Below are 16,631 nucleotides of genomic sequence, written 5' to 3'. Positions count from 1 at the left end.
TTTTCTAAGAACTCTTTGCCTATGGCAATGTCTTGTAGGGTTTCCCCAATGTTCTCTAATAATTTAATGGTATTGGGTCATAAATTTAGGTCTTTGGTCTATTTTGAGTGGATTTTTGTGTAAGGTGTAAGGTAGGGGTCTTGCTTTATACTTCTGCATGTGGAGATCCAGTTTTCCCAGCACCATTTCTGACTCAACCCTTTGAACCATCACTGCTCCCTCCCAAGGGTCTACCTTAGCAGAAAATTGGAATTGGGAGCCAGAGCTGGGAGTCAAACCCAGGCACTCCAATGTGGGAAGTGGGCGTCCCAAGTGGTGTTTGAGGTGCTAAGTTAAACACCTGTGGAAGAAGTTCCCTTATACTTTTTCGAATAACATGCAACATTTCACCCCACAACCGGGACCATATACATATTCTGTGACAAGGTACCCAAGGAGGCTCTTAAGCCTACTTCTTCCATGTTCTAACTCTAAACTGCTGCTCCTCTAGCTCCCTTCAGACCTGGCCTTCTCAACAGAGGCTATAGCCTCCCACAGTGCTCCAGCTTCTCCAGCGTACCTTACCCTAGCCAGCTGAAGGGTGCACGGAGGAAGAGTACCAGAGATGCAGAATTCTTCCCCTTTTCTTTTAAGTTTTGATGAGCAATAATCTATATTTTTACAACTGTTTTATACTACTGTAGCCCAGTGTAAATAAGGCTATGTGAATTAACATATTAAAAAATGTAAAATAGGGAGCGGCAAGATGGCGGAATAGGCAGGGAGCACACAATTAGTCCGGGGGAGAGAAAGTTTAATATAAGTGGAGATACTGCAGGGTCAAGGAAGAGTAGGGGATGAAACAGCAGAGGAAACTCTTCCGGAACTAGTGATTCACAGTGGACCTGCGTGGAGAGCGTGGGAGCCCAAGTTCGGGACACCAGCGGCAGACTCAACACACCAGCATGGAATGCGAGGTGAGCCGAACCTCAATAGCCCGAGACACCAGCGGGCAAGCGGAAAGAGGAGGCTAGAGAGAACGAGGCTTGAAACTCTGTGGGGAAAAATTCACCAGGCTAACTAGAAGAGAGAGAGGAAAAAAATAAAAAAAGTGACCGATACGGACACAAGTTTCTCTCTCTCCGCTCACCTCTCAAAGGCGAGCAAGACAGAGCAGGTGCCATTTTGGACATACGTCATAAGCAGGGCGACCTCAGGTCTGCACCGGCCCTGAGCCTAGCAGAAACACCTGACTCTGGGGGGAGGGGTGAAATAACAGGAGATTAGGATCTAACTTGGCAACCCAGTGGCAGACTGCAGGAGAATTGGAGCCCACACTGAGGGCAGCACAGATTCCCTGTGTGGTCCTTGGGAAAGAGCTTCCAATCTCTGGCTCCTGTGGGTATATCATTTGCCTGCCAACTACCTCCAATTATGTTCAGCTGTGTGGAATTACTTCCCTTTTGAATCAAAAAAAGAAAGAGAGATTTACCACACCTAACCTGGGAGTGTCATCTTTGACACACCCTCAACCCTGAGGAACCAAACACAGCTCTCAGTCCACACTCATCTCAAGCCTCTAAGGATCCACTGAAAGCAGACAGTTCACTTAATATAGAGCCATAGTGTAACAAGAAAAAACACCACAGTGAAGAAACCAAATATCTCCAACATGCCAAACAACAAATGCAAAAACCAAGCTAACAAGAACAAGGAAGACACTATGACGCCCCCAAATGAAAAAGACACCCCAATTCAAGATTATGAAGATGATGAGATTGAAGAAATGCAAGAAGCGGATCTCAAAAAATTGATAAGAACATTAAGAAGTTCTCAAAAACAAATTCTTGAACTACAGAAATCCTTAATGGACAAGATAGAAAATCTCTCTCGTGAAAATGAAATATTAAGGAGGAATCAAAATGAAATGAAACAACTAGTGGAACAAGAAACTGTGATAGTGACGAGAAATCATAATGAAATGAAGAATTCAATAGATCAAATGACAAACACATTAGAGAGCCTTAAAAACAGAATGGGTGAAGCAGAAGAGAGAATATCAGACTTAGAAGACAGAGAACAGGAAAGGAAACAGGCAAACCAAAGAAAAGAAGAAGAAATTAGAAATCTAAAAAATATTGTCGGGAATCTACAGGATACTATTAAAAAAACCAACATTCGGGTTCTAGGAGTTCCTGAAGGCATGGAGAGGGAGAAAGGATTAGAAGGCATTTTCAGTGAGATACTAGCAGAAAATTTCCCAGGTTTGGAGAAGGACAAGGGATCTTAGTACAGGAAGCTTATAGAACCCCTAATAAAAATGACCAAAAGAGATTCTCACCACGACACATTGTAATCAAACTCACCACAGTGAAACACAAAGAAAAGATCCTAAAATGTGCAAGAGAGAAACGTCAGATTACTCTCAGAGGATCTCCAATTAGACTCACAGCAGACTTCTCATCAGAAACCCTACAAGCTAGAAGGGAATGGCGAGACATAGCCCAGGTACTAGGAGAGGAAAAACTGCCAGCCCAGAATACTATATCCTGCAAAGTTCTCATTTGTGAATGAAGGTGAAATTAAGACTTTTCATAGCAAACAGAAACTGAAAGAATTTGTTGCCACTCATCCTGCCCTGCAAAAGATGCTTAAAGATGTGTTACACACAGAAACACAGAAACATGGTCACCAATATGAAAGAAGGTAAAGGAAGGAAACCTCACAGCAAAAGATCACAGGAAGCTCAATTTCTCTTTGACATAGAATTAAACTCTGATGCTCTGTTAAATCAATGTGTTAAAGTAATCTATTATGTTCTCTTGATGTCTGTTAAATTCTAATTGTCCGCCTTGCGGCGCCGGCACACCTGGTTCTAGTCCCGGTCGGGGCACCGATCCTGTCCCGGTTGCCCCTCTTCCAGGCCAGCTCTCTGCTGTGGCCAGGGAGTGCAGTGGAGGATGGCCCAAGTCCTTGGGCCCTGCACCCCATGGGAAACCAGGAGAAGCACCTGGCTCCTGCCATCGGATCAGCGCGGTGCGCCGGCCGCAGCGCGCCTACCGCGGCGGCCATTGGAGGGTGAACCAACGGCAAAAGGAAGACCTTTCTCTCTGTCTCTCTCTCTCTCTCACTGTCCACTCTGCCTGTCAAAAATAAAAAAATAAAAAAAATAAAAAAAATTCTAATTGTTCAAAAACAGCTGCATTTTTATTAAGAGCTATGGGTTATTTAAATATGTGCTTATTTTCAAAGATTTGAATAATCACCTTGTAACAAGATCAAATTTGGTCTATGTTATGTCATGATTTTAAGGAAACTTATTTCAACCAGATATTTTGGATTTTGAGCCTTCTTGGCATTCTTGACAGGCATTCAAAAAATCAAAGTTTCAAACAATCTGGTCTCTAAAATTTCCAGTAAATCCTGGACTTTGGTTTTTCCAGTTTAGGCCCAACTGAAAAAATTGAAGGACCTATGTCTCGCATCTTATAGAGACACCAACTAATCAGTCTATTTGGATTATATTAGAAGGACTGTCAAGATGTGATGTGGTACCAGATTTTAAGTTTCTTTTTTTTTTAACTTTTATTTAATGAATATAAATTTCCAGTATACAGCTTATGGATTACAATGGCTTCCCCCTCCCATAATTTCCCTCCCACCCCCAACCCTCCCCTCTCCCGCTCCCTCTCCCTTTCCATTCACATCAAGATTCATTTTCAATTCTATTTATATACAGAAGATCAATTTAGTATAAATACTTCAACAGTTTGCACCCACATAGAAACACAAAGTGAAACATACTGTTGGAGTACTAGTTATAGCATTAAATCACAATGTACAGTACTTATTAAGGACAGAGATCCCACATCAGGAGCAAGCGCACAGTGGCTCCTGTTGTTGACCCAACAAATTGACACTCTAGTTTATGGCGCCAGTAACCACCCTAGGCTGTCGTCATGAGTTGCCAAGGCTATGGAAGCCTTCCAAGTTTACCAACTCTGATCATATTTAGACAAGGTCATAAAAGACAGGTTGAGGATAGTAACCAATGATCCTAAGAGTGGCCTTAACCAGGTCTGAACAATTATACAGCATTAAGTGGGGAAGAGGACCATCAGTACACACAGGTTGGGAGTAGAGCCATTGGTGGTAGAGTAGAGGTTATGATTACAAAGGAATGAGGCCCAAGTGCACTAGACAGGGCCTAGAACAAAGGACAGAGTCATTGTTAGAGGAGCTAAGAAAGGTGCTGTCTAAGCTACAATTAAGTTTTCTGATTGAGAGGCAAATAGAACCTGATAGAAGGGGCTTGATAATAATCTGTTGGGCTTTAGGCCTTGTAAGTTAAGAGGCCCAGACCTATCTATCTCTTCACATGGGGTATATCCTAAGGGAGGTGTGAACCTCCTAGGGGAAGGCACTCTGTTGACTTTCATTACTTGGCTGGCCTGGGAGGAGAGCTGGCCAGGTAAAGGCAGGTGGCATCTCTAACAAGAAATTTACAGTTCTGCCTGCAATGTTGCTGACCCTACTTGACCATCCCCTCAGCTGCAGTGGTCACTTTGGAAGTTGGGCTGAGTGAAGGGCTTTTCAGCTTGGAGCCAATAAGATCTGTGGCTCTGACCTGGGCATCCTTCGACTCCAGGGCAGGTCCATTTCCAGTGATCCAACTCTTGGCAGAGCTGCCAGGGCTCTTCACAAGCTGACTTCTGCTGAAGCCCAGGCTTACCACGTTGAAAGCCACTGCAGTGGACTGGCCTGTTGGGTCTCCTTGAGGGCTGATCACTGTACAGATTAGCCATTAATAGGCCTGCCACCCATTGCTTCTGATGCCTAGCTTTCTTTTCCTCCTGGTTTGTGTTAAAGCAGACCAGACGATGCAAGTCAAGGGAGTGCCCGTGTCCCATCTCTAATCTTTGGTGGCCTGAACTACAAGTCTATAGTCACAGGCATGTTCTGTAGTAGTTTTTCTAAGGTAGACAATGCCCATGAGGAAAATTATATTCTCACTTTAAAACTTTCTTTCCCTTCGGTTTGAAAGGGAGGTTTTTTTTGTACTTACTGTATACTTCGCTGATGGCGATGTGAATCTAGCTATGAGATTATTAGTTAAGTTCTTATTTTGGCTATGCTATTACAGAAAAATGTTAGCCATCTCTTATAAGGTCTAAAGATTAAATTGTGCATCCTACAGATTCTGCTATGTTATATGTGCGTACATATTGTATGTCCACATGGGGAAATTTTTATTAAGAGTTTTATTTTAAATGGCTTTTAGATAAGATTGTCCATAAATTTAAGCTGCTAAAATCAATCAAAGATACATTTTAATTTGTATGACCTGAATCTGTGTATCATATGTTTTAAACTTGTTGGTAGAAAGAAACTAAAAACATTTTATATGGTTGTGCTTAAGTTTACTGGTTAAACAAACTACACCATGTTAGATATTTAAGACGTGTTTTCAAATACATGATTCTTAAAATTTATAGAAGGCATTGGACCTTCCGGTAAATGTTTTATTAAGTTCTTATCTAAGGGTTGAAACGGTTTGCTAAGTATTCATGTAATATTGCTATTGTCAGCAAGTGATCTAGGACTTGCTCCCTCATTTCTCTATTCTAAGCCCAACTTGTTCTTTCACTTCTCTATTCTCTTCAAGGTAGGGAACTAATTCTATTATGAAGGAATCTGCAGATTTTAAGTTTCTATAATGGAAAATGCTATTAATACAAATGTTTGAGAATTAAAAGTCTAATGATCTTGTGTTACTAGACATGATAGTTATCTTAATGAGAAAGCTCCAGAGGCCTAAAGGGTTAAATACTTGTAAAATCCTACAGGTGCTTTCAAAAATACTGTGAAGTAAGCAAGTGCCTCTTGTTGGTTGATGAGTTTATAATTTTAAACATGGCGACTTAAAGTCTTGTGTCATCCACAGTTATATATGATCTGCTGCTCATAAAACTAAAGCATTGTTGGTTCTGTGTTTAGCTGTCCTCCTATAGGTTCCTATGGACTTTTTCCAGCCACTTTTATTGTATTCAGTACTTTGGGATGGCTCTGTAAACAGATGAAGCCAATAATGTATTAACAGTACCAACTGAGAGAAAGTATGGTTCACTGAGGTTACTAAAAAGAAAAAGCAATTCAAATCAATTGGCAATCTACAAAAAGAGTTAAAGATTTTAAAAGCTATTATTAAAATTGCTATATTGGTCTATTATGCTATGTTATATGTGTGTACATATTGTATGTCCACATGGGGAAATTTTATTAAGAGTTTTATTTTAAATGGCTTATGGATAAGATTGTTCATAAATTTAAGCTGCTAAAATCAATCAAAGATACATTTTAATTCCAGTGACCTGAATCTGTGTATCATATGTTTTAGACTTGTTGGTAGAAAGAAACTAAAAACATTTTATATGGTTGTGCTTAAGTTTACTGGCTAAACAAACTACACCATGTTAGATATTTAAGAGGTGTTTTCAAATACATGATTCTTAAAATTTATAGAAGGCATTGGACCTTCTGGTAAATGTTTTCTTAAGTTGTTATCTAATGGTTGAAACGGTTTGCTAAGTATTCATGTAATATTGCTATTGTCAGCAAGCGATCTAGGACTTGCTCCCTCATTTCTCTATTCTAAGCCCAACTTGTTCTTTCATTTCTCTATTCTCTTCAAGGTAGGAAACTAATTCTATTATAAAGGAATCTGTAGGACACACAATTTAATCTTTAGACCTTATAAAAGAGATGGCTAACATTTTTCTGTAATAGCATAGCCAAAATAAGAACTTAAATAATAATCTCATAGCTAGATTCACTTCGCCATCAGCGAAGTATACAGTAAGTAGAAAAAACCTCCCTTTCAGACTAAAGGGAAAGAAAGTTTTAAAGTGAGAATATAATTTTCCTCATGGGCATTGTCTACCTTAGAAAAACTACTACAGAACATGCCTGTGACTATAGACTTGTAGTTCAGGCCACCGAAGATTAGAGATGGGACACGGGCACTCCCTTGACTTGCATCCTCTGGTCTGCTTTAACAAAAACCAGGAGGAAAAGAAAGCTCGGCATCAGAAGCAATGGGTGGCAGGCCTATTAATGGCTGATCTGTACAGTGATCTGCCCTCAAGGAGACCCAACGGGCCAGTCCACTGCAGTAGCTTTCAACGTGGTAAGCCTGGGCTTCAGCAGAAGTCAGCTTGTGAAGAGCCCTGGCAGCTCTGCCAAGAGTTGGATCACTGGAAATGGACCTGCCCTGGAGTCGAAGGATGCCCAGGTCAGAGCCACAGATCTTATTGGCTCCAAGCTGAAAAGCCCTTCACTCAGCCCAACTTCCAAAGTGACCACTGCAGCTGAGGGGATGGTCAAGTAGGGTCAGCAACATTGCAGGCAGAACTGTAAATTTCTTGTTAGAGATGCCACCTGCCTTTACCTGGCCAGCTCTCCTCCCAGGCCAGCCAAGTAATGAAAGTCAACAGAGTGCCTTCCCCTAGGAGGTTCACACCTCCCTTAGGATATACCCCATGTGAAGAGATAGATAGGTCTGGGCCTCTGAATTTACAAGGCCTAAAGCCCAACAGATTATTATCAAGCCCCTTCTATCAGGTTCTATTTGCCTCTCAATCAGAAAAATTACTTGTAGCTTAGACAGCACCTTTCTTAGCTCCTCTAACAATGACTCTGTCCTTTGTTCTAGGCCCTGTCTAGTGCACTTGGGCCTCATTCCTTTGTAATCATAACCTCTACTCTACCACCAATGGCTCTACTCCCAACCTGTGTGTACTGATGGTCCTCCTCCCCACTTAATGCTGTATAATTGTTCAAACCTGGTAAATGCCACTCTTAGGATCATTGGTTACTATCCTCACCCTGTCTTTTATGACCTTGTCTAAATATGATCAGAGTCGGCGAACTTGGAAGGCTTCCATAGCCTTGGCAACTCATGACGACAGCCTAGGGTGGTTCCTGGCGCCATAAACTAGAGTGTCAATTTGTTGGGTCAACAACAGGAGCCACTGTGCACTTGCTCCTCATGTGGGATCTCTGTCCTTAATGTGCTGTACATTGTGATTTAATGCTATAACTAGTACTCCAACAGTATGTTTCACTTTGTGTTTCTATGTGGGTGCAAACTGTTGAAATCTTTATACTAAATTGATCTTCTGTATATAAAGAGAATTGAAAATGAATCTTGATGCAAATGGAATGGGAGAGGGAGCGGGAGAGGGGAGGGTTGGGGGTGGGAGGGAAGTTATGGGAGGGGGAAGCCATTGTAATCCATAAGCTGTACACTGGAAATTTATATTCATTAAATAAAAGTTTAAAAAAAGTAAAATAATTGAATCTTCAAATTACAAATAGTTGGGGGTCATAATAAAATGAAGCTAATATTCGTGTGATGTTTTACAGTTTTTATGTGATTTTATACACATAGCTTATCTGAGTTACAAAATAGCCCCATGTGGTAGGTATGGAAGTTATGATTGCCATTTATACATGAGGAAACTACAGGTCATAAAGGTTAAATGACTTTGCTAAAGGCGCATGGGTTATAAGTGAAACTGGACTAGAGAATTAATTATCTTATTACTTGTTTGTTTGCTTGTTTCCAATTACCTACAGAACATGTTGCATTGCATAAGTGATTTCTGGAATCCCTAAGTTATGCTTTGTAACCTATATTTTTTCAACTATTTGTATTATATAGAAATGAACAATTAAAATGTATATAATTAGGAGACCACTGAGTATAAAGTAATTAAATTTTTATATTGTTTGAAATCTAACAAAAGAGGCATTTGAAAAGTTTTTGAAGAAGTTTAATGTAACTAGAATATGTGTATTATTTCTGAAGGTCACTTTTTTAAAGGTAGACATGCATTTTGATATATGAATATTTAAATGTTTTTCTTTGTAATTTAATCTTCAAATGTTTGGATTTATCTCACTATGCAATAGAAGTGCACTTGGCTATTTTCTTATCAGGCATGACATAGAGAAAATAAAATACACTAAGTATGTTTGTCTTGTCTTAGAGTTTTGGGATGTAGGACTAACCAGACTACTAGCTATCATGAAGGCCAGTCTTTTGTTCCAACTCCATCTCCTTTTCATAGTAGCACTATTTAAAAGTATATTGTCTCATAGTCAGGAGCGGTATTGAAAACATTTAACAATTACCATGGTAGGGTCAGTGGTCAGCCAGAACACATGCCAGCCTACAGAGGCCAGCTGGGCTTGTGTGGGTGTGCGCTGGCGGCACATCAGTCCTGCTCATGGTCATGCAGCCCCTTCTGCTTGCCTGAGTGCTTTCATCCATCTCTCGGGTGATCTCGGGAGGCCTGTGGTGTCTTCCCTTTTGCAGTCAGAGGGAACCACAACCCAGACTAATTAATTATGGGGTTCCCTGATATGAAAGATTTCTGGCTCTGGAGGCAAGCGTCTTTCTTCAACAGAAGCTTCCCTCTTTTCAGGGGAGAAGGAAGGGGTGAGAGTAGCTATTTTTGATAGGACAAATATCAGCTCCTGGCCGGCACCATGGCTCACTAGGTTAATCCTCCGCCTGTGGCGCCAGCACACCGGGTTCTAGTCCTGGTCGGGGCGCCGGATTCTGTCCCAGTTGCTCCTCTTCCAGGCCAGCTCTCTGCTGTGGCCTGGGAGTGCAGTGGAGGATGGCCCAAGTGCTTGGGCCCTGCACCCCATGGGAGACCAGGAGAAGCACTTGGCTCCTGCCTTTGGATCAGCGAGGTGCGCTGGCCACGGCGGCCATTGGAGGGTGAACCAACGACAAAGGAAGACCTTTCTCTCTGTCTCTCTCTCACTGTCCACTCTGCCTGTCAAAAAAAAAAAAAAATCAGCACCTTTAAGAGAAAACTCTGGTAGTGAGTAGAATGAGCAACCCCATCCTCCTGGGACCTTCCTTTCTCAAGCCAATTGTTCACTTCCTGGTCCCTTGCGGGAAAACTGGCTCAAGTGGGTGAGGAGCTTTTACCCAAGGAAGAACTGCCTCAGTGTCTGTTCGCCATGTTCACAGGGACATCGTGCATGCATAAAGCCTTACTTTGAAAGTTCGTTCTTTTAACTGCTTGTTTTCCATCGCCCTCTGCTCCTTCCACAGAATGGTCTCCCCTCAGAGAAAAACTCATACATCTTCAACGGTGATTTTGTAGACCGAGGAAAAAATTCCGTAGAGATCCTAATGATCCTGTTTGTGAGTTTTCTTGTGTACCCCAATAGCCTGCACTTGAACAGAGGGAACCATGAAGACTTCATGATGAATCTGAGGTAACCAAGGTTTCAGATTCCCTGTCTTGTTTCTGGCTCCAGAGAATGCCTCCATGTTTGGTGCCTAGCATAGTCAGAGGTCAGGGTAGAGGAGGAGGGATGAGGGGAGTCTCAGGAAGACCTTACTTCTCATTGGTCAGAGGCCCTGCTCCTCTCCTGAAGAATTCTCAGTTGCTCTGAAGCCCTCTTCCTAGCTCTTCCACTAGCTCTGGTCTTCCTTCCGTCATGTTCCTTCTCTTGCTCCCATGTCCACTCTTCACAGGTCAACTTGGGTGGTAGGCCACGTTCGGAGGTGGTAGGTTCCCTGAACAGACTTAGAGGGACTTGCTCTCTTGCTACTCTTTGGCTTGCCCCAGATGTTTTCTCAGAAAATATGTACCGTGTTTTTCACTGATGTGTGTATTTTTTTATGACATGGTAATTGCTCTGGCATAGTTGTTCATAAACATATTTGAGAACAGCTGTGGCATAGCATTTCAGCTCTGTGAGTCACTGGAAATTTGAGAAATGAAAATTGGTTAAATGGTTTGAGAATTTTTGCAGGAGGGCGCAGTAGTTGACAAATGTTCCCTTTTCCTTTTCTCTTCTTTTTCATCCCTCATTTTATGAGTAACAGAAATCAGTTAGTACCAGGGTAGTGGAAGGTATAATGTGTCTCATACTTTTGGTCCTGGGCTTTTGGGGGTCTTGATCAAGGCTCAGCAACTGAGAAGATTTGTCTTTTTGGCAGTTTTGGCATCTTGTCTGAGTATAGAGTTTCAAATATAATTCTGAAGGTGTGGAGGAAAATTCTGAGACTATGACAACAAAAACCCTAGGACTATTATCAGAGGCCCATAGAGCACAATACTTTTAATTGGATACATCTTTTATCCTTTCATTTATTTAGTTAGCCAATCATATTTATCTAGTACCTATAACGGTTAACAAAATAGACATGGTCCCTACCCTCATGCAGTTTTCATCTAGCAGGGAAGATACATATTGAGCAGGTTTTTCAAGTGTGATTAGGTTTTTTTTTCCTTTTAAAGATTTATTTAAAAAGAGAGAGAGAGACAGAGGGAGATCCATCCCCTGGCTCACTCCACAGGTATCCACAACAGTTGGGACTTGGCCAGACGAAAGCCAGGAGCCAGGTACTCCATCTAGGTCTCCTACATGGGTGGCAAGGGACTCAGGCACTAAAGCCATCATCTACTGCTTCCCAAGTGCATTAATAGGAAGCTGCATGGGAACTGGAGTCGCTGGGAGTCAAACCAGGCACTCTGATATGAGATGGCATCCAAAACAGCAACTGAACCTGCTGTGCCACAATGCCCACCCCAAGTGTGATGAGTTTGTAAAGAGGGTCCAATCTTGTTTAAGGGGTAACAGAGGATTCTCCTATAAAAATATGGTGGTAGCCAGAGACTACAAAATACCATCGAAGAGTATCATAAAATGTAGAAAGAGTGATTTGAAAACAGGCAAGAGTGGATCCAGTGAGGTCAGTCAGTAAATAGAGACCAGATGATGAGTTCTCACTTAAACAGGGTGGCAGCAATGGAGATGCAAAGAAACGGATAAATTCAAGAGGAGTTTAGGGAATAATGATTTAAGGCTGAGTAACTTGGTACTGGGGACTTGAAAGAGGAAGAAATCACACATTTGTGGCTTGAGTTTGGAGATACAGCAACATCATTCATTGACATGGGGAACATGGAAAGAAGAGAAGGTTGGGATGAGGGAGAATGATGAGTTCAGTTTGGAAGAAGCTGATGTGAGGTACTGTTGAATAGGCGGTTGAGTATTGTGTGCAGAGATGATAAATGAAGTGTGGCCTGAAGTATTATCCTGTGGTATTGACGTTAGCTAGTAACTGAAGCCCTGATGGGCCACAGATGAAATTGCTAATGGAGAAAGTGAAGGGTGAAGATGGCCTGAGACAGAATCTGAGGCAAGTGTAATGGGTAAGGCTATGAGGAAGAGGAAGGGAGTTTGCAAAGAAGATTCAGAATAGCCAGAAAGGTAGCAGGAAAACCAAGAGTTTGCTGTCACAAAATACAAGAGAAGAAAAGTTGTGCAGAAGGACAGTGTAGTCAACTGTATTCAGTGTTTCCAAGAAGACAAGAAAGGTGAAGACTACAGAGTATCCTTTAGACTTAATCACATGGATGCTTTGGATGAGCACAGGATATAATTCATCTCAGACAGCATCATGTTACACTGTAGAAGCCTGACATGACATGATTTTCATGGAAACCTGGGGTATGGTGTGTTCCAGTTTTCCCATGTTGGGTATTAAGGGTACATACTATTATTTGAAAGCTAGGACAAGTAATTTAAAAAATTTCCATCATTAAATCACTCAGCTTCTGCTTTTCAGATATTAAAATTCCTGATATTTTTTATTAAAACCTTCAATATCATTACAAGACATGACTTGTTTCAGAGAAAGCATAAAAGCCAGATTGTTATCTTCTAGGCTTTTCTTTGTCTTTGTTCAGTCTTTTTTTTTTTCCTAATAATTTACTCTAAGACATAGGATGTCTGAGAAATTCTGCCAGTGAAAAGCCTTCTCCCACACGACCTCCTCCAGCTCCTGCAGCATCACCCTTTTCTGAATACTTGTGGCATTTACACAACCCGCATCTACCACCTAGTTCCTAAGCTATATTGTGATTGTTTCATGAAAACCTGTCTTTTTCCCCCAACCATACCGTAAGTTCCTTGAGGGTAAAGCCAATGTCAATGATTGCTCTTGTTCTTTCACATCATGCCTCGCACAGACTTGGGTAAGTGAAAGTTCCAACTGTGTTCTTGGTACTTGTGATAGAGGGATGTCAAGGGCTCTTCTTTTTGCATGACACATGAAAGTGGAAGTTCTCAACAATTGATTAGATAGCTTAAATCCATTTTTTTTTTCAGGTATGGCTTCACAAGAGAAGTTTTGCATAAATACAAGGTAAGACTGACTTTTTAATTTTATTTTATGTTGAATTCTCTCTGTAGTTTATGCTTAGAAGTGTAAAAAAAAATAGAAAGCAAAGAAAAAGATAGTGAAGACCAGCCTGAAGATTTAGGAAAGGTGATGGACCAATTAGAATCTATACCAGCAGGAAGCTCTGGACGTGGTGGAGTCTTTCTGGACTAACCCAAGCTTTTTCATTGTGACTTTTGTTTCAGTTTTGGCATAGATACAAACATATTCCATTGCTTTAAAGGTACCTGGGATCTGTTGTGCTCACGTATAGTGAAAGTCATACACATAGAAATGGCTCTCAAGAAGGGAGAGGTTTTTATTCACAGTCCCCTAGAAACAGGAGGCTCTATATGTCACACTGGGGGAACCCCATGGGGAAGCACCAGAGTCCAAGGGAAGGCAGAGGGAGCCAGGGGAAAACACGGGCAAAGGCCTTTATCACGGTTTTCCTAGGAGGGACAGGCAAGGTACCTCAGTGTAAACCAGTTTGGGATTGACTAGTTGTTAGTAAGTTCAACCTATGCTAGGGCATAGGGGTTGTCCCTAGTTGTCTGGTACTACTAGGCCATGGGGTGATTAAAATGAGACATAGTGGTCCTGAGGATGAGAGCTCAGTAATGGAGTTTGGGGTGTGTGTGTGTGTGTGTGTGTTTATGCCCTGGGTTGGCTGGTTTGCATATGAAAGGCAAGTTATTTGCTATCTAGGAATTAGCTACCCTTGGGAGGGATGATCTTTCCTCCAGGAATGGCAGGGCCCCCCAAAAACACAGTATCAGAAATACCAAATAAAAAGAAATGATTAATTCATACTAGTTGGTCAGCGACTCTGTGATGACTTCCTTGGGGTGGCATGAGGACTGTTGCTTTTTGGCCATATGCAGGGACTATTCAATGAGCTGAACCTATCAGAAAAACAAAACTTACACAAGCTCTCTTACTTGCAGATACATGGGAAGAAAATCTTACAAATGTTGGAAGAAGTCTATACCTGGCTTCCAATTGGTACGATCATTGACAATGAGATCCTGGTCATACATGGCGGGATATCTGATTCCACAGACTTGTGTTTACTCCACCGTCTACAAAGAAACAAAGTAAGAAGCAATGTTTGCGTGAATCTTGTCTCAGGTGTACAAAGGGGACTATGTGCTTCTTTTCATTTATTATTTGAAATGTGTTTGAGGGTGTAATTGTAAAAAGATTAGTACAAAGTTTAAGAAAAACTATGATTACATGATAACAAAGTAGGTAACTTCTACATAAGAAAAACTTTTTAAAATTCATGCTGAAAGGGGGAAAATAAGGATATGTTGGCATTTCATGTAGTGTCTATAAGCAAAAAGTCCTGATTTTTGGAAAATTTCAAGCTCAGTTCATTCATTTATGTTGTGAAATATACATGACATAAAATTTATTACTATAACCATTTTGAAGTCTATAGTTCAGAGGCATTAAGTACATTTATATTGTTGTCCAGCCATCACTGCTATCACCACCATTCATTTAAAGAACTTTGCATCTTACCAAACTGAAACTCTATATCCATTAAACACTAACTCCGCACCCCCTTCCTCCAGTCCCTAATAATCTCTGTTCTAATTCTACTTTTTGTCTCTGTGAGTTTTGCTACTCAAATAAGTGAATTGATATGATTTCCTTTATTCTTCCAATGGCTAGGGATAAATTTTAAACGTTTTCCACTAAATAATCGTATTGAACATGATACAGCAGGAACCTATACAGAACTTCTGAAGGAAGTGGCTGTGTGTTACTTATAAAGAGCATACCTAATCGAGGGCTCCTCGAATAGGCCTTGCAGGGTGGCTGAAGGTGTCTTCCTTCTCTACCAGAGCCAAGCAAAAGACCCCAGACTATGAGCAAAGTAGGTACTATACGGGTATGAGGACCAAGAGCAGCTTGGAGTCAAATCGTGGTATCTGGTCTTGGTGGAAAATCTGAACCATTACATGTCAGGACTGATCACTAACTTCCAGCCATTCTGGGCAGATAGGGGATAGAGGTGAAATTTCATCTGATAGAGACAGAAATGTGACCCCTATGCACCTTGAGTTTTTGAAGCCTTTGTGCAGGTAAGAGTGATGCTATTGTTACTACTGTCTTCTCATCCTTTGAATTTCACCTTCAGTACAGCCTTAGGTCTAACTCAGATTCCAGCTTCTTATCCATAGCCTTCACAATCGTTACCAAAAGTAAATAAGCAATTATGGTAGTATCTGTTCCCCTGTTTCTCTAGTTCATTGATGTAAGCCCCAGCACCTGATAGATCATAAGTACTTAATATTTGCTGACTATTGCCTAAGAGATTTAAGACCAAAGCAGGGCAAACCTAAGGCAAAGCTTGATAGAGACCTTTTACAGCCTCCTTCCTGATTCCCTGCTGATTTCATATACCTCCCTTCCCTCACAGAGTGAGGAGCATCCCTCCTGGTTTACCCTTGTGGTCCTGATGTAATTGTTAATAACACCTCCTTTTACTCTCAAAAATATCCCAGCTGCAATACATTTTAAGGCCATGCTAACTTGAAGGCACCTTTTTCATGATATCAGCAAATAGTGAAGCCAAGAAGACATTTTGGTGAAGATGAGCTAGTCAGTGTTAACATAGTTAAGTGGACATGATTCTAGCCAAGAGCAAGGCACATGATGTTTTTGTCAAATGTGGCAAGCACGTGGCATGGATGCGCTACTCCACCACCACCCACCCTGACACTCCAGCACTCGTCAGCCATGGCAGCCTCTACTGATTCATGAGAAGGATGACTTTTACTTTCCCCAGGCTAGCCTGCCCTTTCTAGGGCCTATCAAGACATTGAGATTGGATCTGAAGTTTGAATTTTAGTCACCAAGAACAGACCTAGGGGAAAAGTTTTTGGGTCAGCAATTTTCCCAGGATACCTCAAATTTCAGCCCCTGTCAGGGATGACTGTTCTGCCTGTTCACAGACTGGTTTTAAAGATAGAAATTTAATATACATATGCTTTGTGCATTCTCCTCCTCGTAGAGTGAGGTTGAACCAGTGCTACGTACTTGTATTAAATATTATTGAGCACTTAATGGGAGTAACAGGTTCAAGCCTTTGCAGTGCTATCAGATGAGATACAAAAGCAGATTTTCAAGTTCAACCTTATAACCCTAGGTTTTTCATCCCATAGGACCCTCCAACTATAGGGGTGACCATACTGAGTGGATTACACCTGTGGTTGTGGGATAATTGTTAACTGGGGAAGGATAAAGTTGGACCAAGTTGATGACAACCTCCAGTCTAGGTTCATCAAAAGTGTTTTGTAAGGTGGGCAGGTGGCATGTCAATGCAGAGGGACAGAGAAGGAAGATTCCATAAGAGTGAGAGTCAGCAGGGGGTATGGGAAAG

The 16,631-nt window shown here is 41.4% G+C and overlaps 1 protein-coding gene across 1 annotated transcript in view; it reads left to right on the top strand.

Annotated features, from left to right (window-relative positions):
* The window catches only part of PPEF1 (protein phosphatase with EF-hand domain 1), a 121,343-nt gene that overhangs the window by 74,998 nt on the left and 29,714 nt on the right, over nt 1-16,631 (top strand). Inside the window, exons 8-10 of the mRNA XM_062183411.1 lie at nt 10,112-10,278; nt 13,186-13,222; nt 14,185-14,334. Coding sequence (XP_062039395.1) covers nt 10,112-10,278; nt 13,186-13,222; nt 14,185-14,334 — 354 coding nt within the window. The remainder of the gene's footprint in view (nt 1-10,111; nt 10,279-13,185; nt 13,223-14,184; nt 14,335-16,631) is intronic.

This window comes from Lepus europaeus, chromosome X, assembly GCF_033115175.1.
Source record: "Lepus europaeus isolate LE1 chromosome X, mLepTim1.pri, whole genome shotgun sequence".
Lineage (NCBI taxonomy): Eukaryota > Metazoa > Chordata > Mammalia > Lagomorpha > Leporidae > Lepus > Lepus europaeus.
Note: the sequence above shows the minus strand (reverse complement) of the source record. Positions and strands in the feature narration are given on the sequence as shown.